This window comes from Mustelus asterias, unplaced genomic scaffold (genome assembly GCF_964213995.1).
Source record: "Mustelus asterias unplaced genomic scaffold, sMusAst1.hap1.1 HAP1_SCAFFOLD_1997, whole genome shotgun sequence".
NCBI classification, from domain to species: domain Eukaryota; kingdom Metazoa; phylum Chordata; class Chondrichthyes; order Carcharhiniformes; family Triakidae; genus Mustelus; species Mustelus asterias.
Window position 1 is genome coordinate 33020 of NW_027591942.1, and position 25644 is coordinate 58663.

The window sequence follows — 25644 nt, forward strand, 5'->3', positions numbered from 1 at the left end:
AGTAACAGAACAGAGAAACTCCTTTAACAAGCACATCTTGCTGAAAAACAATCTTTATCTCAGTCTCTTCCAAACAGGCCACTGAATTAACATGGACTGGGTGGGCACAGGAAGGCAGTAGTTTGGCAATGCCTGAAGAGAGCTCCAAGAAATGGGCCAATTCTGGGGAGTTGCCAATCTCGATTCACTCTGCTGGATGACTGCATAGGCACAAGAAAGTAAAATACCCACAGAATGCTCAGGCAATATCCAAGCTTGGGCTGCTACTGTTTGCTTATTCAAGACTGAATCTCCCTTAGGGCAGCACAGTGGCTAGCACTGCCGCCTCACAGCACCAGGGACCTGGGTTCAATTCTGGCCTTGGGTCACTGTCTTTGTGGAGTTTGTACATTCTCCCCGTGTCTGCATGGGTTTCCTCCGGGTGCTCCAGTTTCCTCCCACAGTCCAAAGATGTGCGGGTTAGGTTGATTGGCCATGCTAAATTAACCCCAGTTTCAGGGGGATGAGAAGATAAACATGAGGGGTTATGTGAGTAGGGCCTGGGTGGGATTGTGGTCAGTGCAGACATGATGGGCTGAATGGCCTTCCTCTGCACTGTAGGGATTCTATGATTCCATGAGATTGTTAGATCCCTGTTAAGTAAGGGTATTGAGAGATATGGAGCAAAGATGCAGGCAGGTCATTACCTAATTGAATGATAGAATGTGTTCGTGGGGCAGAATGGCCTACTCCTGATCCTATGCTTTCCCAATACAAAATCAGAGTGTATCAGAGGCTGGTTTTGGAGTTTTCCTTCCCCCACTACTCTAGTTGAGTAGGGGGAGGGGTTAGGGGGGGAAAGACGTTTCCAACAGGTAGCTGGTGTCCCTGGACATATAATGATGAGGAGCAGGTACTCCCTCACTAGCAACACCAAGCCCACATTGGCACCTCTTATAGCTGCCCTGGCTAAAGCCAGGGGGCGGCACGGTGGTACAGTGGTTAGCACTGCTGCCTCACAGAGCCAGAGATCCGGGTTCGATTCCCGGCTTGGGTCACTGTCTGTGTGGAGTTTGCACATTCTCCTCGTGTCTGCTTGGGTTTCCTCTGGGTGCTCCGGTTTCCTCCTACAGTCCAAAGATGTGCGGGTTAGGTGGATTGGCCATGCTAAATTGCCCCTTAGTGTCAGGGGAACCAGGAGAGTAAATGTCTGGGGTTATGGGGATAGGGCCCGGGTGGGAGTGTTGTCTGTGCAGACTCGATGGGCCGAATGGCCTCCTTCTGCACTGTAGGGATTCTATGTTCTATGTTCTAACTGAATGCAGCAAGCTGGCTCCTGCAGCTCAGTAGCATACTGTGTGGACAAATACTCATGGGTGTAAAATAAACTTGAAAAGCATAAAGAGAGACTGACACCACTGGTAAAGGGTGGCTGACTTCACTGATGTTGCACGAGTCTGCTAAATATAGTAGAGGTCACTTTACCACCGTACCTCACTCTAATCTCCTGGATGTCAGCTACAAACATTCGAGTGCTTTCCTTCTCATCCTTGCCAGCAACAGGAGATTTCTTAAGTTCACCTTCTTGTGGTGAATCAGCATCAGGACTGATTGCTCTGGATTGGGTCTCGGGGGTCCTGGTAAGAGAGTAAAATGTTCAAGAAATGTAACTTCATCACCACATACATTTTGGTCATCTATTCCAGATGATTGACGACTTTCTATAATTAACTGGATGTGGAAATTGCTGGCAGGGCCAGTGGTGATAGTCTGCCTCTAACAGACCTTTACCGAGTAACTTGTTTGGCCATTTCAGACAGCAGTTAAGAATGATCCACATTGCTGTAGCTGGAGGCATAGACAGGCCAGACCAGGTAAGAATGGCAGATTTCCTTACCTAAAGGACATTAGTGAACCAGTTAAGTTTTTAATGATAATTCAGTTGTTTTATGATAATCATTTCTCTTGCCAGCTTTTTATTCCAGATTTATATAAATACCTCAGCAGCTACAGCGGGACTTGAACTCATACCTTCATATCATTAATCAAGTCCTCTAGAGATCTTGTCCAGTAACATAATCAAGAAGCCACTGTTCCCATAACACTCTAGAAAAGAAGATAGCCTAAATGCTTATATTTTATCCTCATTCCCATCCTGCTCTACCTCATTCAAATAACCAATCATCCAAACAGGAGCTATTCTTTTCATCATTATAAAAACTTCAATCACATTGCGTTAAAGTTTATGCTTCTCCGATGAAAAACATCCCAGGTTCTCGAGCTTATTCTGGAAGCTCAAGACAAGGCTAACATAATGATGAAACTTCTTCCAGCTTCTCCAGGGTTTTATAGTTCCTCTGACATCCAAGGGACCAAAACTGAACTCAGCATTACAAATATCAGTCTTCAGCCAATTTGATTAATCACGTGAAGAAATGGCTGAAGGCACTGGATACTGCAAAGGCAATGGGCTCTGACAATATTTCAGCAATAGCACTGAAGATGTGCTTCACAACTTGCTGCACCCCGAGCCAAGCTGTTCCAGTACAGCTACAGCACTAGCATCTACCTGGCAATGTGGAAAATTGCTCAGGTATGTCCTGTGCACAAGACAAATCCAACCTGGCCCATCAGTCTACTCTCAATCATCAGTAAAGTGATGGAAGAGGTCATCAACAGCACTATAAAGCACCAATTACTCAGTAATAACCTGCTCACGGATGCCCAGTTTGGGTTCTGCCAGGATCACTCAGCTCCTGATCTCATTACAGCCTTGGTTCAAGCATGGACAAAAGAGCTGAATACCAGAGGTGAGGTGCAAGTGACCGCTCTTGACATCAAGGCAACATTTGACTGAGTGTGGCATCAAAGGGCCCTAGCAAAACTGGAGCCAATGGGAATCAGGAGGAAAACCTTCCACTGGTTGGAGTCATACCTGGCACAAAGGAAGATGGTTGTGGTGGTTGGAGGTCAATCATCTCAGTTCTAGGACATCACCACAGGAGTTCCTCAAGGTAGCTTCATAGGCCCAACCATCGATTTGATTTGATTATTATTGTCATATGTATTAGTATACTATGAAAAGCACTGTTTCTTGCGCACTATACAGACAAAGCATACAGCACATAGAGAAGAGAGGGTGCAGAATGTAGTGTTTCATTCATAGCTAGGGTGTAGTGAAAGCTCAACTTAATACGAGCCATTCAAAAGTCTGATTGCAACAGGGAAGAAGCTGTTTTTGAGTTGGTTGGTATGTGTCCTCAGTCTTTTGTATCTTTTCCTGACAGAAGAGAGTATGTCCGGGATGCATGGAGTCCTTGATTATGCTGACTGGTTTTCCGAGGCAGCGAATCGTGTAGACAGAGTCAATGGATGGGAGGCTGGTTTGCGTGATGGACTGGGCTTTGTTCACAACCCTTTGTAGTTTCTTGCGGTCTTGGGCAGAGCAGGAGCCAGACCAAGCTGTGATACAACCAGAAAGAATGCTTTCTATAAAAGTTGGAGAGAGTCATAGTGGACATGCCAAATTTCCTTAGCCTCCTGAGAAAGGAGTGGCATTGTGGGCTTTCTTAATTATAGCGTTGGCATGGAGGGACCAGGACAGATTGTTGGTGATCTGGACACCTAGAAACTTGAAGCTTTCAAACTTTGCCCCCGTCGATGTAGACAGGGACACGTCCTCCATTATGCTTCTTGAAATCGATGACTCTCTCCTTCGTTATTGTCGTTGCACCAGTTCACCAGGTTCTCTGTCGCTTTGCTGTACTCCGTCTCATCATTGCTTGAGATCTAACCCACTACGGTGGTGTCATCAGCAAACTTGAAAATCGAGTCGGAGGGGAATTTGACCACACAGTCATAGATGTGTAAGGAGTATAGTAAAGGGTTCGGAACACAGCCTTGTGGGGCACCGGTGTTGAGGATGATCGAGGTGTTGTTGTTATTGCCTATCTTTATGATTGCAGTCTGTGGGTTAGGAAGTCTAGGATCCAGTTGCAGAGGGAGGAGACAAGTCCCAGGCCAGAGTTTGGAGATGAATGATGGTGTTCAAGGCTGAGCTGTAGTCAATAAATAAGAATCTGACATAGGTGTCTTTGTCATCTAGGTGTTCCAGGGTTGAGTGTAGGGCCAGGGAGGTGGCGTCTGCTGTGGCTCTGTTGCGGTTGCGGCGGTAGGCGAATTGTAGCGGATCCAGGCAATCTGGGAGGCTGGAATTGATTTGTGCCCAGATTAAGCTTTCGAAGCACTTCATAATGATGGATGTCAGAGCCTCTGGGTGATAGTCATTAAGGCACGCCACTTGGCTTTTCTTTGGTACAGGGATGATGGTCGGCTTCTTGAAGCAGATAGGGACCACAGATTGGTGTAAAGAGAGGTTGAAGATGTCTGCAAATACCCCCGCCAGCTGGTCCACGCAGGATCTGAGTGCTTGTCTAGATACCCCATCTGGGCCAGTCGCTTTCTGTGGGTTGACTTTCAAGGTTGCTTCGACGTCTGCGATAGTGACCCCAGACACAGGTTTGTCCGAGGCTTCCGGGGTGGAGGGTGTGCTCTCGCTGACCTCTTGCTCAAAACAGGCATAGAATGCATTGAGCTCATTGGGGAGGGGTGCACTGGTGCAGGTGATTCTACATGCCTTCATCTTGTAACCTGCTATGTCTTGCAGACCTTGCCATAGTCAGTGAGAGTCCGTATGGCTACCCTGGGACTCTAGATTAGTCCAACACTGTCGTTTGGCATTTCTGATGAATCTCCATTGATCATATTTGGATTTCTTGTATCGTAAGGAGTCTAAGAACACCAGGTTAAAGTCCAACAGGTTTATTTGGTAGCAAAAGCCACCAAATAAACCTGTTGGACTTTAACCTGGTGTTGTTAGACTTTTTACTGTGTTTACCCCATTCTAACGCCGGCATCTCCACATCATTTCTTGTATGGGTCAGGGTCGCCTGACTTTTACGCCTCAGACCTGGACTTCAGCAAGCAGTGGATATCCCTGTTCATCCATGGTTTCCGATTAGGAAACACACGGATTTGCTTCTTCGGCACACAGACTTCTACACACTTACTAATGAAGTCGGTTACTGTAGTGGCGTACTCGTTCAGGTTGATCACTGAGTTTTTAAATATTGACCAGTCCACTGACTCGAAGCAGTCCTGTAAGAGATCATCCAATTCCTCAGACCAACATTGCACGACTTTCCCGTTTCAGTTTTTGCTTGTAAGCCAGGAGCAGGAGCACAGTCTTGTGGTCTGATTGAAGTCCCCGGCCACGATGAACAAGGCCTCAGGATGTTTTGTCTCAAGGCTACTTGTGGTGGTGTATATTTCGTCAGCGCGGTCTTCACATCCTCATGGGGTGGGAAGTAAATTGCTGTCAGGGTAACGGAGGTGATCTCCCACAGAAGATAGTAGGGGTGGCATTTTAGCATCAGGTATTCTAGGTCCAGGGAGCAGAAACTCACCAATGTAGCTACGTCTAGACACCAAAAAGTGTTGATCAGAAGGCAGACCCCACCTCCCCTCGCCTTGCCTGAGGCCCTGTACAGTCCATTCGGTGGAGTGAGAAATCCTCTGGTTGTAGGGCACAGTCCGGTGAAGCAGGAGAGAGCCGTGTCTCCGTGAAACAGTCTCTTAGTTCCCTTTGAAAATTTTCAGCTGCTTCATCAATTACCTTTCTTCCATTATAAGGTCAGAAGTGGGGATGCTTGTTGATGACTGCACAATGTTTGCGACTCCTCAGATACTGAGGTGGTCCATGTCCAAATACAGCAAGACCTAGCCAATATCCAGGTTTGGGCTGACAAGTGGCAAATACATTTTTCGCCACACAAGTGCCAGGCAATCTCCAACAAGAGAAGCTCTAATTATCACCTTTTTACATTCATTGGTATTACCATCATTGAATCCCCCATTATCAACATCCTGGGGGTTACTATTGACCAGAAACTGAACTGAACTAGCCATATAAATACTGTGGCTACCAGAGCAGGTCAAAGGCTAGGAATCCTGCAGTGAGTAACTCGACTCTCCAAAGTCTGTCCACCATCTACTAGACATAAGTCAGGAATGTAATGGAATACTCTCCACTTGTCTGGATAATGCAGCTCAAACAACAATCAAGAAGCTCAACAGCATCCAGGACAAAGCAGCCCGCTTGATTCTACCCCTTCCACAAACATTCAATCCCTCCATCACTGACAAACAGTGGCAGCCGTGTGTACCATCTACAAGATGCACTGCAGGAACTCACCAAAGTTCCTTAGGCAGTACCTTCCAAACTCATGACCACTACCATCTAGAAGGATAAGAGCAGCAGATACCTGGGAACACCACTGCCTGGAAGCTCCCTGCCAAGTCATTCACCATCCTGACTTAGAGGAATATCGCTGTTCCTTTACTGTCATGGGTCAAAATCCTGAAACTCCCTCCCTAACAGCACTGTGGTTGTGCCTACACCTCAGGGACTACAGCAGTTTATGAAGGCATTACCATCTTCTCAAGGGCAACTAGGGATAGCAAATGCTGGCTGAGCCAGTGACGCCCACATCCCATGAATGAATTTTTTAAAACTTCAATAGAACACTTTATGATACATCTTACATTACAACACTCTCTGAAATGCCTCACACTTTGCACTACCACAGTCTCTGATATGCACTATACCCCTCATTGCCACACTTTTATATACACCGTACCTCTCAATGTAATAGACCCTGACTTATCCCACATCCTTCCGTGTATCCCTCTTGAAGTACAGATTCCCCATTAAGAACTGTTTGCAATCTGCTGCAGCTGTTCAGAAGCTGATTCTTCATTTCATGTATTACTGTAGGTGTCAGACAGTGTGTAAAGAGCACTTAGAGAAATCTATTGGGAAACATGGACTCTAACCTCAACTCTGAGGAGATGTACTGTCCTTCCAGCAAAGAGGGACAGGTAGAGGAGGGAGGCAGTGTGGTGTTGCTTAGCGTGGAGAATGACGTGTCTCTCGTCAGTGTGACGGACATCTCAGATATCTGAAAAATAGGAAGAGGAACAGTTTAATATTTTGCACCATCTTTTGAAAAGGCATCTTCTCATGGGCAATCTGCATCATTTTGATGCCAGTCTCTCTGTCTTTTTCTTCCCTTCCCACTTCCTTCCAAAGGCATGGAGTCCAGCTCCATGGTGGAGTCCAGCTCCAGTATCAAGGCTCGAGGGAATACCTAATCAAATATGGACAGAGGTGAGGGTATTTCACACCTGTGGCATTCTGTGGCATTCACACAGCTTATTGTTTAAGGCTGGATCAACACCTAAAGGCTATGGAGTTTCCAGGCTTCCTGTCTCTGTGTTTCATACTGGAAAAGGGGGGTAGAACAAAACTTAATAGCTACCATCAACTCCCCATTGTATCACAATGACCTCCCCTATAAACTAGACTAGGTGGACCTTAGAAGTGTTAAACCAGCAGTTGTGTGACCAAAGCTGGTTTCAAGGAGTATACCCTTATTACCTCAGGATTCAGCAGATCCATCAGAACCGTCTGTCGTCAGCAAGTCCGAGAACCAGACTCTGAAATTAGCTGCAAGTTATCGAGCATCCAAAGTACTTAACCTGTTCCAGTTTCAAAGTTCACCTGAGAACCAATCTCCTAAATATTCAACTACAAGAAAACCCACAACCCTTTGCTTTACAAGACCCTTGTTTCAACTTTAAATCATCAAATCCATTCAAGAAACCACAGGTCTGCCGCATGGGAGACTGGAAATCATAAATCAGAGACTAAATTAATTCTAATCTGTAAAAATGTACTATCTTTATCTGTATCCACTCACTGTTTTTGGCATCTGCACTTGAGACCAAGTGTGTGACTTTGTGTTAATGCAGATAAGTGTGTGAGAATAAAGAGCTTTCTTTATTTTAAACACGCAAAAACTTGCTGCAGAATTATTTAATTGGAATCCACACTCCAAGAAAAACAGACTGCCTTTAAACATACGTATTAGTGCAGTAAGAGAGTTGATACATTCTCTCCATGACACAACCAAATTATAAATACCTGTTAGCATTCACACACACACACACACGACTTAAAGTGAGCCCGCGTAATTTCTCAGCATACCTTGCTCTCGCTGGCACTGATACAAACATGGCTGTACTCTCTGTTAAATGTGTGGTTTAGAAGTCGGAGGCACTGGAAAAGAGAACAACACCCATGAATTTCTGATTTTGTTTTTCAATTTTCTTTCTACTCATGGCTGACCCAGTTTCCTCCAGATGGTAATGTGTGTCCTTATGGTCAGCACCTATCTGCAGTCAACACAGCCAATAATCAGTCAATGGAAGTTCTTTACTAAATCGCTCCCCTGACAATGCTGTACACTGCAACTGCCCTAAGTGTCTGTCCTGCACTGTACCCTTCCTCCACACTAATAGTCATGAACTATATTCCCATCAACAGCCCTCCCTTCTCAGTATTTAACACCATTCCCTTTGAGAGACCTGTACAATATCTATCCCTCCCATTGAGAGTTGTAGCAAAGGGCTGGAAGGAAGTTCTCCTGTTCTTCCTGACACTAAAGTAGCCCTGGAAAAGTTTGGTGTCTGGCCTCCCTTCAGCTGTCTAGTTTCCCAAGCCCTAGGAAATCGGGTCTCAGCAACTTAAGTTGAATGGCACAGTGGTTAGCACTGCTGCCTCACAGCGCCAGGGACCCGAGTTCAATTCATGGCTTAGGTCACAGTCTGTGCAGAATCTGCACGCTCTCCCCCGTGTCTGCTTGGGCTTCCTCCGGGTACTCTGGTTTCCTCCCAAGTCTGAAAGATGTGCTGGTTAGGTGCATTGACCATGCTAAATTGTTCCTCTGTACCCAAACAGGCACCAAGTGTGGCGAATGGGGGATTTTCACAGTAACTTCATTGCAGTGTTAACGTAAGCCTACTTGTGACACTAATAAATAAACTTTAAACTTAAAACATTAGGTAAAGAGTGGAAAATGGTGTCATTCTACCGATTGTCACCATTCACTTGATGAAAACATGAATTCACCAAGATGATTCTGGACTGAACTTATATTCTATTAAGGGGCAGCCAAGATCTCAAGCCACATTCCGTCGACCTCAGTAATATACAGTTCCAGTGGAAATATTCCCAGGCTCCTTACCTTGGCTGCTAACTCTTTCTGCCGTTCGGTGGTGGTGGTGGTGGTGTAGGCGGAGGTCGGTAGGTCATTACTTCCTGTCGAGTGCAGGCTATATGTTGAGGAGATGCTTTGGGATTCGCTAAGGTCCTCACTGGTGTATGAAGAGACTGAATCGCAGCCAGACCTCAGCGTGCTCTCTAACTTCTCACGCAGTAGTAGGTAGTGTCGTGTCTTTTCCACCTGAGGGTCACAAAACAGGTAGGGTGTCACCAAATAACTTACATACCTCAAAATATGGCTTCCTTCTGCAAGAGCAAGCACCCCCCTGCCTCTCCCTATGAGAGAGAGAGAATCCAATCTTCAGGACCCCCATCACAGAGTAAGCTTTTTCTAATTCAGTCTTGGGATGTAGGCATTGCTGACAAGGCAAACATTTATTACCCATCCTAATTGCCCTTGAGAAAGAGGTGGTGGGCTGCCTTCTTGTACTGTGGCAGTCAATATGGTGTCGGAACACCCACAGTGCTGTTAGGTTGTGGGGTGGAAGTGCATCGATGCTGGGGAGAGGATTTTGACCCAGCAATAACAAAGGAACAGCAATACAGTTTCAAGTAAGGATGGTAAGTGGCTTGGAGGGGAACCTGATTCCCGTGCACCTGCCTTGTCCTTCTAGGTGGCACAGGGTGCAGGTTTGGAAGATGCAGTTGAACAAGGCTTAGCAAGTTACTGCAATGTATCTTGTAGATGTTAAACACTGCTGCCACTGAGCATCGGTGGTGAAGGGTGTGAATGTTTAAGGTGATGGATGGGTGCCAATCAAGTGGGGCTGCTTTTTCCTGGAAGGTGTTGAGCTTCTTGAGTGTTGTTGGAACTGCACTCAGCCAGGCAAGCGAAGAATGTGCCATCACACTCCTCATTTGTGCCTTGTAGATGGTGGACAGGATTTGGGGAACAAAGTGAATTTCACCAGCAGGGTCTTGATCAGAGAGGGCATTTGAACTCCAGGCCCATCAACGGAGGAGATTTCTTCCTCAGATGCACTAGCAGAAAGGGAGTACTGCCCTTGTAATCCCAATTAATGAATGCTGCCCTCAGGACAAATGTTAGAGTCATAGAGGTTTACAGCATGGAAACAGACCCTTCCGCCCAACTTCTCCATGCCACCCTTTTTTTTTTAAAACCCCTAAACTAATCCCAATTGCCTGCATTTGGCGAGCTGAGCGAGGCCACTGTGCATGTGCCAATCTCAGCACTGACAGATTGGCGCGTGCGCAGTAGCCTGCTCAGGGTGCTGATTTCAGCCTCTCCAGTGGGGATAGGCCCTGCTCCCTAGTTATTAATGATATTCACGCTAGTGGCTTCCGCAGTGCACAGAGTGTGAGATTCTTCTCTGAGCTCCGGAGAGATTCTTCTCTGAAAAAAAAACAGCGTGAATTACTCCAGTTTTCATGGGAATTTGACATTTGGAGAATTCCGCCTACATTAAAAATTATTGTTTGAAATATTGAACATGTGTAACTTGGTGCAGTTTTTATAATACAGCTGAAAGTGGATTTACCACAAAAATAAGCAATTTTAATCAGTGTTTTCATCACCATCGGTGAGAAATTGGAATTTAAAGAACTGAAAATTGACTTTAAAAATCTATACAGAATCATTTATTGGTTTCAGAGTATATAGTAGTCAGTTTCTTAGTAAGTTATCATTTTTTATATATTTGAAGTAAAAAAAATGTATCTACAGGTGTTGCGACTTCGAAAATATGACTTGATTTATGAGTTCCCTCTAAGACCTGCAAACAGGAATTAAAAACAGAAACTCTCCACCGTGATTAATTTAACCTGGGGACATCGCCAGTTCTGTGGTTGGGCTGGCATTCAGCAAAGTGTTTAAACTGGCACAAAAAATTGCAGAACCTTGGTTTGCATAGACATAACTCAGCTTGAAATTTATCATTTTTTTGCACTGGTTTGACTGCTTTTGGGCAAAGTGCATGGTTAAAACCAGCTTAACCGAGCAGAAACTGCAGTCCTGTGTGTCCACTGGATGAAATACATGACTGAGTTCAGCAGGGATGCTCCTCGCCTCCTGCCAACAGATGAAGAACCTGCTGAAACTCATTCTCTGAACTCACACACAAAGAAAGAACACACTTGGTGAGATACCAGAGGGCACTAGTATCTGCAGAACTCAAACCCCAGCAAGGATCAGTTCCTTCATGAGGGGAGAGGAAAAAAAACAGATAATTCCCAAAGCGCTGGGTAAAATCCATATTTAGTTCACTATCTCTCCCATCGCCCAAAGCACCATTGCCCAGTCACAGGATTACAGTACCTCTTGTAACAGGCTGAGTTTCTCCAATTCCCACTGGTGGTCCAGAATGAGGCTATCGCTTCGGGGCCGCCAGCCGGCCAGATTCTCTTCCCCGCGGACATAGGCAACCGAAGTATCGAGGACCCGTCTGCGTCTTCGCTGCATGCCTGTAGATTACAATACCTCAGTGTCGCTTCAGGCCACAAAAACACAGTGGAACCTATTCTCTGAAGCATAGGTCCATGTAGATAAGTGCCAGTACATTGTGTGAACCACGGTCCCGGCAAGAAAACAACCCTATAGAGTATCCCTATCACTGGTCAATTGCTAGGCTTTGCTTATTTTAACTAAATTTCATTGAGATTCCCATATTACTGATTTTAACCCAAACTATTACTGATGTTAGTTCATTTCTATGACTGCCAATGCCTGGTTATGAAAGAAAGACTGGCATTTATACAGCACCTTTCATGAAGTCAGGGTATCCTAAAGCACTTTTCAGCCAATTAAGTCCTTTTAAATCACTGTTGCCTGTCAGAAATGCAGTTGTCAATTTGTGCACAGCAAGCTCTCATAACATACTGATGATCGGATAATGTGATTTTATAATATTGATCGAGGATAAACATTGGGCAGGCAGTGGGGATAATTCCACTGCTCTTCTTCGGAGTAGTTTCATAGGGTCATCCACCTGAGAGGGAAGACATAGGGCCGGATTTTCCAGCCTTTCCCACAGGCCGGATCTCCTTGTTCCACTGAAGACGAACTCCCTGTGGTGGGATGTGCAAGCCATGCAAAGCACCGTCGACATCAGGGAAGGGAGGGACTGGTAGATCCCGCTGATAGCCAATGGCAAGCCACCTCCACCAACCGGACAACACGCAAAGGGGGGATGGGGGGGGGAAGGAGAGCATAAAATCCTGGTGGTGCATTACTGCATGGTATTGTCAGCCTAGATTCCTGTGCTCAAGCCCTGTTTCTGTATCTTAGTTGTTTTCGGTCTGTCTATACAGACATGGTTGAGACACCTTTGTCATCTGGAGTGGCAGTCACCAGCCATATAAAGAATGACATTAGTAGTGCAGAGAATATTAGATTGTTGGTTCTGCCATCCCCCAACCCCCGCCTCTTCCCCCGCCCCCATACCTCCCCAGGCCCCACCCACCACCCAGTCAGCAAAAAACTCAACTCGCTGTAGTCTGACTTGGAACCGATATCTTTTCTTGGTTTAATGATTGAAAGGTATGAGTCTTATTTCTAGATTTCTAGTAGGAGAAAACAAGTTGGAAAAGAGCAAAATAGGCCAGAAATTACAACTGGTGATAATAGCAGATGGACAGATCACATAGTCCATCATCCTCAATTTTAGCAACTGCAATTCCCTGCAGTAATTTTTATCTTAAAAATATCTCTAAACCCTTCCAGGGGAAAAGATTGATTGCTTGAATGGCAAAATTATATCAGGCTCCTCAGAGGACCTGTGGGAAAAGAAAACTTGCATTTATATAGCAACATTAATGACCTCAAGACATCCCAAAATTCTTTACAGCCAATAAAATGTCTTTGAAGTGTTATGTGAGGGCAGGTAACCCCCTCCTCCTCAGCTACCCCACCCCGCCTCAACATCCTGCCTCCTTGAAACTGGCCCTGATGTGCGATGCACTATGCCTGCCTCCCACAGAGCCTAAAAATCAAGCTCCTAGGCACAGGAGCCTGGTCCTGACATGCAAATGAGCCTGGGGTCACAGAACCACACCATGGTGACAGCTGGCAGTGTCACCAATTAAAAACGTTACAATCAAGTGCCAGAATTGAAAACCCTCTGGAAAATAAATTGCAAACCTTCAGCCCTTTCACTTCTCTTCAATCATTTCTAAATTCACCACTGCTGCAGATGGGGTTTTGATATTTGCTTCAGGATTTTTCCCCCACAAGTAGTACTATCAAATGATGGAAATGGCTACATCTTACATTACGGCCTCATTGCACTCAAGGCCGATGCTTTCCACCTGCACCCTGTGAAGCACGGTTCACGTATAGTCAACCTTGGCACACATTCTGCAGCACAAGGACACGCAAAACCCCAGCATCTTTCTGAAATAATACATGCTCCAGCGAGTATAAGCAGTGTTACTTCAGACAGATGGTTCCTCTCTTTCCCGATCAGGTCCTACCTGGGCTTACAGCATCTGCCACCCGACACAGGCTCAGTTCGTATACACCAGTCACTCGGTTACTGTTGAATTAAAACAAAAGATTTTAAAAAGTCTTTACTGAGAGGCATTCAGTTCACAATATTAACATGCGCCACCTTACACAGCAACACTGTTAAAGCAAAGACCTCACTTACAGGGCATTTTCCCAATTAGTGCCATCCAGTGTTGGTTCTTTTAGTCATGTGACCAGGGAAATTAGACAGCACTCACTAAGACAGTTGAAAAATTGCCATATAGGTTTATCTGCGATTGAAAGTTGTGCTCTCCCTGTATCTGTTCTCCTGATCAGAAGGTGATTTCCTCCCATGCTATTCTCTCAGTCAGGAGGTAAGCTCTCTTTCCCGCCATCCCACCTGCCCCCACAACTTCAAATACTAGAAAACATAGAGCCAAACAGTGTCTTAACTTTAGAAATTATGCCACCTATCTTTCTCATCATCTGCCTCAGTCCCATCTCTCTCTCTCTCTCCAGAACAGTATTGATTCTGTGACTTTTTGCTTTAATGTATTTCCCTGGTAATTTATTAAAACAACTTGATTATCCTTTGGTTTAAAAGGTTCCTCCTGACTTCCTTTGCTGTTCTGAATTTATTCTTCGACAATCAATGTTCCCTGGAATTTGAACACGTCGCCAAGATCAGTTGCAGGCTGAAACATCCAATCCGGTCGGTCACCTCACAATCAGTTCCTCTCTGATGCGAATAAGTCCAATTCCCTTAATCTTTCTTCCAAGAAATTCCTTATGACTGGAAAATCTAATGGCAGTAGAGAGCATTCTTCACCTATGTCAGTCACAACTAACCAGAAATGACTACTGGTGATAATAATAGATGATTACTCACTCCATCATCCTCAATTTTAACAGAGTCACTGTTTCCATACAGCTATTTTAAAACTATAGTATATAAGCAGTTCTCCAATCTCCACCATTGGTGTATAGAAAACAGGGAGGGTGATGAATAAATTGATCCTTCAGCCTTCCACATCCCCAAGAAAGGACCTTTGTCTGCATTTAGAGAGGTAACAAGCACAGTCCCCGGTGCTACATATAGTATATAGGGTTAACAGATGAGTTATTCTAATATCCAACTGACTCTAGTCAGTGATGTGTTCGATTCTTTCTCTCTCAAGAGAGACTGGAGTCATGCCCAGGAGCTACGCGCCTACTTTGTAATCTGTCTAGGTGTAGTACTAATAAACACATGTTAAGCAGATGTCAGAATGTGTGTACAGTCTGTCTAAGAGCCAAGCCCCATGCCTGGAGCCCAAACAAAAAGAGCCAATCCCAAGACACTGCAGACTGCATGGTAGATAGTCCTAAGCCACTTTTACAATAAGGCTCCCATATGGTGACTAAGTTTGAGGGCAGGGTAAGCTAGACCAAATCTTAATGGGCATCTATCTCTGCTGTCACCATCAATTTTAAGATGTTACCAGCCACATAAACTTTGACAGTCTGTTCCTGGAGCACCTTTTGCAAGGAACACTTCTCTCATTGTTAGGAGAGCTAGCAAAGTTCAGCACAGCTAGAACCACAATCCTGTCCATCCTCTTTTGAGCAATAAGTCCATTGTCCGAAAATGAACACAATGTAAACTAGACAGCAAAGCCCAGATGAAGGTAGGCTCCTATTTTGTTTCCCCACTCACTTCTTTGTTTCATGACATAGGTACGTTGTCGAGGTTTTTAAGTTTTCTGAAGGAGCAAAGCCAACATTAAAATCCATTGCGCAGCTCAATCTTCCGAGATCCTACTCTACCTCACCCCATCCATTGCAGTTTAAAAGAATGAGGGGTTATCTGATTGAAATAAGATTCTGAAGGGGCTTGACAGGGTAGACATTGAGGGAATGTATTCTCTTGTGGGGGAATCTTGAACTAGGGGGCACAATTTCAAAATGAGGAGTCTTCCGTTCAAAATGGAGTTGAAGAAAAATCCCTTTCCCTCATTGATGATTAATCTTTGGAATTCTCTGCTGCCGAGAGCAATTGAGGCCAGGTTATTGAATATTTTCAAGGCAGAGTCGGACAGATTTTTGAACAATGAAGGAGTTCAGAGAGAGAGCCCATAAAGCGGTGGGAATTCAGAGAAAGAGAGAACCATAAAGCAACTGGAGTTCAGAGAGAGGGAGAGCCCATGAAGCAGTAAGAGTTTGGAGAGAGTACAGAAATTTACAGGAGTTTGGAGAGAACAAGCCTATAAAGTAGTGGGATTTTGGAGAAAGAGAAAGCAATGGGAGTGCAGAGAGAAAGAATCTAGAAAGAAATAGGGATGCAAAGAGAGCGAGAGACAGTCCATAAGCAGGTAGAGAGAGCTGAGAGTTTACAGATAAAATCTAAAAGTGTCATCACTGGACTTCTGTAAGTTGATTGGTTAGTAAGTATAGGCCTTTCCGGACTCGACACAGAGAAAATGATTGGTGAGTGATAGATGAGTTTTTATATTACATCATACTGTATACTTATGCTTTGCATCTGTCTTTACAAAAGAAGGAGATACTACCCAGACTGAGGTGAGAAAGGAGGTAACTGGTACACAAGAAAAATTTACAATTGAGGAAGAGGAGGAGTTAGAAAGGTGGTCTTTACTTAAAATTGATAAAGTACCAGAATCGGAGGATAGGCATCCAAGCATACTGAGGAAATTAATCTTCCAGTCTTCCTTAGACACAAGGATGGTGCCAAAGGACTAGAGAATTGCGGGTGTTACATCCTTGTTCAAAAAGAGGTATAAGGCTAAAGCTGGAAACTGACTTCACAACAGTTCGGGAGAAAATCAACAGCCACTTAGACAAGTGCAGAATAGTTAAGGAAAACCACCTTTGATTCATTAAGGGAAAATCATGTTTAACTAACTTGCTGGAGTTTTTTAAGGAGGTAACAGAAAAGGTTGATAAGGGCAACATTGTTGATGTGGTGTATATGTATTTTCAAAAGGCATTTGAAACAGTTCAACAGAACAAATTTGAGAGGAAAATTCTAGCACATGGAATAGACAGTAGAGACTTGGATAAGAAATTAGCTGAGTAACAGGAAACAGACAGTTGTGATAAATGATTGTTTTTCAGATTGGTGGAAGGTTTTAGTATAGTTCCCCAGGAGTCAATGATATTAATGACCTGGACTGTGGTGATCAGGGCATTGATTTCAAAGTTTGTAGATGATACAAAGATTGGAAATGTTATCAACTGTGATAAGGATTGTATTGAAATTCAAAAGGACATAGATAGGTTGATGGATTGGGCAGCCAGTGGAAGATGAAGTTCAATACAGTGAAGTGCGAGATGATTTGTTTTGGCAAGAAGAATATGGAGATAATATAAAATAAATTGAGAAACTCTAACGAGGTTCAGGAACAGAGGGACCTTGGTGTCTCTGTATATAAGTCATTGAAGATTGCGGAGCATGCTGAGAGAGCAGTTAATAAAATATATAGTATCTCAGGCTTTACTTTTAGGAACAATGAGCACAAGAGTAACGTTGAACATGTATAAGACACTAGTTAGGCCTCATTTGAAATACTGCGCCCAAGTCTGCGCACCAAACTTGAAGAAGGATATGAAGGCTTTCGAGAGAGTACAAAGGAGATGCACAAGAATGATTCCAGGGATAAAAAACTGCAGGTATGAGGATAGATTGGAGAGGTTGATACCGTTTTCCTTGCAGAGAAGAAAGCCTAGGGGAGACTTGATAGAGGTATTCAAGATCTTCAGGGGTATGGACAGGGTAAATAGCAAGAAACTGTTCCCACTCAAGAGAACGTCTAGGGACTAGAAAGCACACTTTCAAAACAATTGGCAAAAGAAATAAAAATGTGAGGGAAAAGTTGGTTGGAATCTGGAATGAACTTCCTGAGAGGGTGGTGGAGGCAGATTCAATCGAGGTATTTAAAAGGGATGTGCAAGGTTATGAGGTAAACTAGGTAGAATGCTCTTCCAGAGAACCAGTGCAGACTCAATGGGCCGAATAGTCTCCTTCTGCACTGTAAAGGAGTCATGGGTTATAGGGGACGGGCAGAAAAGTGGAGTTAAGGTCACAGTCAGACAAGTCATAATCTTATTAAATGGTGAAGAAGGCTCAAGGGGCTGAATGGGCCTTTTCCTGCTCCTGTTTCATATGACTTTATCCCTGTTTCCCTTTCCAAAATGTGGTGGTGACCTTGAGCTCAAACCCAAGACAGCCATCAGTACTTGAATATCGACCTCCGAGTTGAGAGGCCAATTCTTTCCCTGATTTATGGTTGATAAATCATGATATACAGTTCACCAGAAGAGAGTGAGCAACCCTGAGAGTGGCTGAAGATTATCAGTAGCAGTCAGCTTCCTACCTCTCTGAAGCTTTGAGGGTTCCACTGCCAAAGAGGTTGCGAATGGAGCGAGAGGCCGGCAGCCTGGCATCTCGGGTATAGAATACCATGCAGAAGTCTTTGGTAACGACTGCAGGCTGTGTACAGTTCTCCATCTGCAAGAAAAAACAAAAGATTTACAAGGAGTTCAACAATGTTAATTAACAATGATTCTTGTTTCTTGCTCCCTTTGACTTGAACTTTTCTCCCCAGTTCATCCTTCCAGTAATGTTGGTAAATCTGAGAGTTGTATCTTAACGGAGATGTTGCTGTGTTTAAAAGGGAATTATTTCTTGGTTGCTTAGAAGTGCCATTAAATTTCTCGTCTGCAGTCACAGTGGAAAGATATTTCACATTAAACAACCTTACTCATGGGAAAGTTCCAGGATGGTTTGTGAGGGAACTTAAAACTCACTGGTGCAGCAGAGAGGCTTATGAGGCATATAGCTGAAAGTGAGAGTTTTACTCTGTAAAATTAGCCTATGCTGTTTCTATCCCAGGGATGTTTGCTGGGACAGTATAGAGGGAACTTTGCTCTGTATCTAGCCTGTGCTGTATCTATCCTGGAAGGATTTGTTAGGACAGTATAGAAGATGCTTTACCATGTACCTAACTCGTGCTGTACATGTCCTGAGGGTGTTTGGTGAAACCTCACAAAAAGACCTTTACTTCATATTTAAGCTATGTGGTACATGTCATGGGAGTGTTTCACGAGACTGAGGGAGCTTTACTTTGTATCTAATCCATGTTGTACCTGCCCTTGGAATGTTTCAGGGATAGTGTAGAGAGAGCTTTATTCTCTATCCAATCCCATGCTATACCTGCACAGGGAGTGTTTGATGCTGGGACTGGGTGCCTGCAACACAAACGGTGTCATTTCTAGGATTAACATTGCTCATATTACAGTAAACAAGGAGGAGGGATGCGGACCCTCAGTTTAGTTGAAGCAAACTCCCACCTCCAAATATGCTGACAATGTCATGTAGATCTTCTCTCCATACGGTGTCACTCTGTTCAGCAGCAGGGAGTTGTGCATGGAGCTATCCCAGCCTGCTTCAAATCGGTAAAAGGTTCTGCAAAAAGGGCACTATCCAGTCAGCTCGCATTATTTCTCAAACACAGCTCTGATACCTTGATTTTGCTTTCTTCTACAAATAACAGGAGGTACTGGGAGAGATAACAGCCCCACACACAGCCTGAGAATCAACAATAAATACTTCAGGACAGTCTGTCCCTTATTACCTCCACCACAAGTAGGGTGGGCCCAGTGAAGAACAAATCAGCTTGTTGGTGAGGCAGCAGTGCAAGCAACTGTGCTGTCCATTGCCACCGTGCTGCCTAATCTTTCTCCCCCTCGACTCCTGACATCCACCTCTCGATCTCCCTCCCTTTTGTCTCTTGACCCCCTCCCCGATCCTCCACCATGACCCCTAAGCCCCCTCGTCTTGACCATCATTACCATGTTGCCATCTCAATCAGTTATATTATCTCTTAGTTGAACAGTTTTTACAAAGCAGTTTTTGTTGTAATAAAGCTTGCACTCAGCATCAACAGCTGCTTATTCTTGTCATAGTGCTATTTGTTTCTATTACCACTAATTTCCTGATGAGATTGTGTTCTCTTTGGATGTGACGTACCTCTGCACACACACAGGACGTAATTTTACAGCCCAACCCGGGATCTTCCAGTCCCAACAAAATCAATGGACCTTTGAATGGTTCACCGCATTTCACGGCCCTGCCCCCACTGCGATGGGGCAGTTAAATTTCACCCACAATATAACTGATTAATGCCCTTAAAAATCTGGCTGAAACAAGAGAAGGATCTCCTGGGGTCCTAGTGCCCAAAGTTATCGGAAATCAATTCTATTGCTCCCCATGTCATTCTCAACTCCCTTATTTGTAGAGAAAGCAAGAAACAATTTCATGACGATTACAACACAAAAAACATTTTTCACACAATATCAATGTATCATTTTTTGAATTAATTTCAATGCTGGAGTTTTATAAAGTAATTTGTCATCAGACAAATTCTCAGTGAAAGATACAGAACACAAGCCATCGATGACAAACACAGTACAATACGTAAGGGACACAACGTGATCATCTGATGACCACTATTCAACACTTGAAGAAGACTGCAGCATGAAGAACGCAATACATGAGAAACAGGTGAAGTGTATAGCATACGAGGACACAAAACATGAAAAACATAAAGCGTGAAGAACGCAAGACATGTAGAATGCAAGGCAGACAGTAAACGGCATGGGACGAAGACAAGAGACAGCAAAACACTTCAGTTCCATATTTGTTACCCCTTTCAGATGGGTAACGTGGTAAACAGGGCATTTGTCATTATTTTCAGAGGGGAAGTCCATGTGTTTGGATTAGATTAGTGCAGTCTGCTTCTTACAAGCCTCCAACACTAATACTTGTTCAAGACTGCCCATAGAGCACAAGGGAGGTGAACTATCAGGATTGGGTGCCTAACGTGATGTAGCTGGATGTAAGGACGAGTTCACTAAGGACGAGTAACACTAAACTTGTGTATCCCTTTGCAGGGGAGACAGCAGGAAAATGGAGTTAAGGCCACAATCTCACATAATCCACGTAAAATGATTAAAGGAGTTGATAGGGAGAACTATTTCCTCTGATGACAAAGCCCAGAAGAAGAGAACATAATCTTAAAAGTAGAGCTAAGCTGCCCATAGGTGATCTCAAGAAGCAGTTCTGTCACACAGTGGAAATCTGAAATTCTATTTCCAAAGGGCTAGGTTGTTTGAAAATTAGGTTTGGGTATTAAGGGATAATGAACCAAAGCAGGTCAGATGCAGAACAGCCGTGATCCAATTGAATGGTCCAACAAGTACGATGAGTAGAACAGCTTACTGCTGTTCTTGCATCGTTAGCTGAGAACATTCACAAAACCCAGTAATTGAGGAGTGCACAGATACAGGGATCACCCACCACCCCACTCCAGGGTCTTGTGCTATATGTGCAAGCAGAGATGCTAACACTCAAAACACCTTCAGCACAGGCTTCTTCATCAGCAAGAGACTCTTACAGATCAGCAGTTATGCAATGAGGTAGATCAACCCCAGTGGATAGGAGCCTAATTCATAAGACAGACACGAGCGTCATGTCAGTAATTCTTGCACATTTAGCTTTCAGCAATTATTACTGAGAGGTCTTATGGCGCAGTGGCCCTGCCTCTGAGCCAGAAGCTCCAGTTTGAATTTCAGGACTTGATGGTCAAGGCGTGCAAAATGAACCAGCCGGAGAGTTACATAATTCAACTCTGCGTGGGATGTTTTTGTTGCTACTCACGACTCTTGGTGTGGCTTGAAGTCAGAGAGTTAAATGGGATAACCTATTGTTTTCTGCTGGGGGAGAGAGTGGAAACTGCTCGATGTGTCTCCCGTACCAACTCATTGCTGTGTCCAATTCCCCACTGCCCTCCCCCCTCCCCCGCAGTGTGAGGTTGGTTAGACTCTAAATCTTTAAACAGCTGTTTTGTAATTTGGAATCTGAAATAGATGGAGCAGCACGTGTGAAATCCGGTGCCTCACATCATTTCTCTTAATTCTACCTCATTTTTCCAATCATAGCACTTTGTGTTCACCTTCTGTTAAAGACGCTTCAGTTGCCATGAAAATGTTTTGCCTAGTTTTCAAACCTATTCTTAAGACCATGGCTTTGCATTTCTCCTGATGTTACTCCAACTCCCACATCTTGTTATGTTTGGTATGCATCTCAGTCATCATCATCCTGTGTTACTGATCATTTTAGTTAACTTTAATTCAGTTCTCTCACATGCTTGGCATCAATAACTCCTCCCAGATAAAATTCTACGCATCTCTATTGACATTAATCCAGCTCTCTTCCACTATCACTCAGTAACCCTTCTCCCCCAGCACCCTGTGTTGCTGACTGTATCTCTAATGACATTAATCCAGCTCCTCATACTGTCAGTCAGTGACCCCTCTCCCCCAGTAGCCTGTGTTACTGACTGTATCTCTATTGACGTTAATCCAGCTCACTCACACTGTCACTCAGTAACCTCTCTCCCCCAGCACCCTGTTACTGACTGTGTCTCTCCATTCCCTCACACTGTCAGGCTTAGTAACTCACTCTGATTATGCTGTTGCTGCTTATAATTACACTGAAATAGTGAACTGTACAGCAGCATAGAGTCAATGGATGTTAAGATCAAGTGTAGGATCAAGCCTGAGATCAGGTGTAATGCCTGTTCTTGTCCGCTTGGATCTTATATGTCTCTCGTGGAGACCATGAATTGGATTTAATTTGAATTGGTTTTTGGAGCAAGCGAGGAGCTGAATTAACTCTGTCCACCCTGCGCACTGACTTTGCACTCTGAGAAAGGAATAACTATTCTTAGTAACTACTTGTTTTCTAAACAAGTGCTCTGATAGTGAGCCTCCTTTTTGAGTGATGTGATCAGAAGAACAAGAGGCACTTGAAATGAAAGGCTAATGAGTGAGGTGGAGAGACCATAAGGTTGATTGGTGGCTGTGGGCTAGGGCCCTCGAATACTCCCTTGAGGGCAGAATCCATGCATATGCTTCATGAGCCCTGTCACTCAAACCAGGTTGCACCTTCTAGCCACTGATGTTGTCTTCTTGACTGAGGGGATTGGCCAGAACCCTAGGGAAAAAAACCTCAAGCTCTGATGGGGAGAGCAGAGGCCATTTGGTGACATGACAGAACGGTATTTCAAAGACAACTGGCCTATCCCTGTGATGACTTTTGGAAAAAATGTCATCTTCATCGCCTCTAACTTCTTGTGTGAAAACAAAGATCATTTTAAGCTTTCTCATTTTGTAACACACAGCCCAGGAATACTCCTTCCTGTTCTTTAATGAGTGGCCACTGGAGCATTTTTATTTAACTGAGATAAAAATAATATTTTGGGACCAAGAGCTGACTGTATGCATAGTTTTAGTCAGAATTCTCATTAAGGTTGATGCCAAATGGATGCACATTCTTGAAGTAAACACGGTGGTGGCTGAGGGCTTACACTAAGGGTCAATGGCAAATAAAACTCCAGCATCTCACTTTGTCTTACTGCATTATAAACTACGTTGATGTATTGGTCATGTACAGGCAATGGTTTTAGACTAGAAGCAGACAACCATTCTCTGACATCCTCATATTGATCATATGATCATCAACACATGTAGTTTAGTGTCTGTGGTCGCTTAGAATTAAACGTTGTTTGATTTTTTTTACTCCCAGTGGAATCCTGTCAGATTTTGACTCCGTCAATATGTGGAGAGAGAACTGGCCAGTGCTAGGGCTCCTCTGTGGCCACAGCCTCTGGTGTTTCTGGAATCTCTCCGAGCTGGGTCCAGGCTGAAAGAAAGAGGCACAACACCACAACAGGAAGTCCAGTTTCCCAAAATGCAATTCAGATTGCCCACAATCTGTGATTGGTTCTTCCCTCTTTGGGGGTCTCCTTTCCAAACAGCCTGACTGAAGGTGACAAGCAAGTTCCGCCCCCCAAGGCCAACCATGATAGGTGCAGGGAAGAAATAAACTCAACTCTCACTCTCTCTTCCCCCACTGCAGCAAATCTTCATGCCTGTCCTTGGGTACCTCCTCCCCCGTCATTGCTGGCTTCAGCAGACTATGGACTCAACTTGAAAACAACATTTGGCTAATATCTCGCTAGATGTAGTTCAGAATTGTAGACTCACACTTACTGGCATTAAATGGGGAAATAACGTGGAAGAATTTTAATTATACAGTTCTTGCATGTCTCAGCACCTTTCTGATATGAACATTCAGCTGGAATGTGGCTGGGCTGGGCTATTTTGCTCTGATTACAACCAGTGCAATTGGGTCTGCAATTGGCCTAATATAAAGGCCTAAAGGTTGGCAGTCAACCACTCAGGAAGTTGTGTTATGTGACTCCCTGCACAATTCCGAGATTGTTTGTCGAGAGAGAAAAGAGAGTGTCTGAGGGGAAGAGAGGTCAGAATGCCTTCAAAGATGATGGGGCTAATGCGGAAGATGAGTGGGGAGCAGGAAGGATAGGCATGAAAAATAGGCAAAAAGGGACTGCATTTTGATATGTGATGCCAATCACAAACCTGTTAGCAAGTTCATCTGAAAATTTTAATCAGCCATTTTAACTCTTTCAGATTAACACCATCCATATTTCACACAGCAAAACGCCATACAAGGCTACGGACCAAGTGCTGGGAAATGGGGTTAGCATAGATAGATGCTTGATGGCCAATGCGGACACAATGGGCCGAAGGGCCTATTTTTGTGCTGTAAAACTATGACCTCAGTTTAATGCTTCACTTGGAAGATGGCACCTCCAACAGTGCAGAACTCCCTAAGTAGTACACAAAAGTGTCAGCCTAGATAAAGTGCTCAAATCTCTGGGGCGATGTTTGAACCCATAATCTTCAGAGGGGTGTGTTATCTCTGAGCCAAGGTTAATATCTTGGCCAAAGGGCTAAATATAAAATAACAGCAAACAACTTACCAGCTGTAACTACTCATGACCATTATATTCAGCAAAAAAAAGGATTGGCCACTTACCCCTGTCGGGGGAGTAATGTCCAGATAGGAACTGAACCTTTGCATCCATTTTCTATTTGTGATCAGCTTCAAGTTTTACAGATATCGTGCTGACAAAGCAAAGGGCTTTTTCTTTTACTGAGTGGTCATGCTGAGAAATCTTTGCACCAAGCACCAACATCCAGCATTCCCAGGTCAGGTATAGATTAAATATGGGGTAAAGCTCCCTCTACACTGGCCCACAAACACTCCCAGGTTAGATGTTGCAGAAGCTGGATATAAATGCAAGCTCTCACTCCAGTGTAGTGACTACACCACCCACTATTTGGACAGTGCTAACTCTCCCCTCCCATTACTCCCTTCCAGTGTTACCTTATACTTGTCCCCCAGATGCCATCCTGACTTCCTGTTATGATGTTATGAATAGAGCACTTAACAGTGCTCCCAGCTTTTTCTATTTTCTTCAACAAGAAAAACAGATCATTCTGGCTACTGTCTAAACCATTCCCCCCACCCCACCCTAAAACATAACTAACAAGGGTGATGTTAGTAAAATCCTTAACAGGGTGATTTTAGGGGGTGGATCAATCTTTCCAATTGGGTGGCTTACATGTCTGAACTTGGAAAGCCCAACATTTGAATGCACTGAAAGATCCCATTTCGATCAGCTCCATCCTTCAACATTGCCTGCAGTTCACAGCTCTGGGTTCCCAAGCCAGGTGCCCATTGTGAATGGGCCAACTTTAGACTGACTGCATTGGTCAAATTCTGAGCATGCTCCATTGTTCAGATTTGACCAGTGCAGCACTACAGATATAAAGGTACAGTATTGCTCTTAAAGGCCTATGTGTGGGTTCATCTTAATTAGTCCATGCCCTGACCCAACTTGGATACTAAATGTCTGCCTCCCTCAAATTTACACTGCAACCAAATTCCAAACTCTGAAGCAGAAAGGCTCCATGTTTTAAGATATGAATTCTTTTTGTCCCTTTTAATCCTCATACTGTCCCACTACTTATCTTGGATAGCCCCAGGATACAGACCTCTCCACGGTCACTATCAAGACTACTCCATGTTAGTGGCAAGGAAGCATGTCCATGGGGTTCAGTCAGTGCC

At 44.2% G+C, this 25644-nt stretch overlaps 1 protein-coding gene across 1 annotated transcript in view; it reads right to left on the reverse strand.

Moving 5' to 3' along the window:
- LOC144489081 (kinesin-like protein KIF1A) overlaps positions 1 to 25644 on the reverse strand; it is a 45567-nt gene that overhangs the window by 18706 nt on the left and 1217 nt on the right. The window contains exons 2-11 of the mRNA XM_078207035.1: positions 24908 to 24989; positions 24550 to 24601; positions 18936 to 19050; positions 17960 to 18093; positions 13592 to 13653; positions 11439 to 11584; positions 9126 to 9344; positions 8087 to 8158; positions 6874 to 6998; positions 1473 to 1616 (exon numbers count right to left, since the gene is read on the reverse strand). Coding sequence (XP_078063161.1) covers positions 1473 to 1616; positions 6874 to 6998; positions 8087 to 8158; positions 9126 to 9344; positions 11439 to 11584; positions 13592 to 13653; positions 17960 to 18093; positions 18936 to 19050; positions 24550 to 24601; positions 24908 to 24989 — 1151 coding nt within the window. The remainder of the gene's footprint in view (positions 1 to 1472; positions 1617 to 6873; positions 6999 to 8086; positions 8159 to 9125; positions 9345 to 11438; positions 11585 to 13591; positions 13654 to 17959; positions 18094 to 18935; positions 19051 to 24549; positions 24602 to 24907; positions 24990 to 25644) is intronic.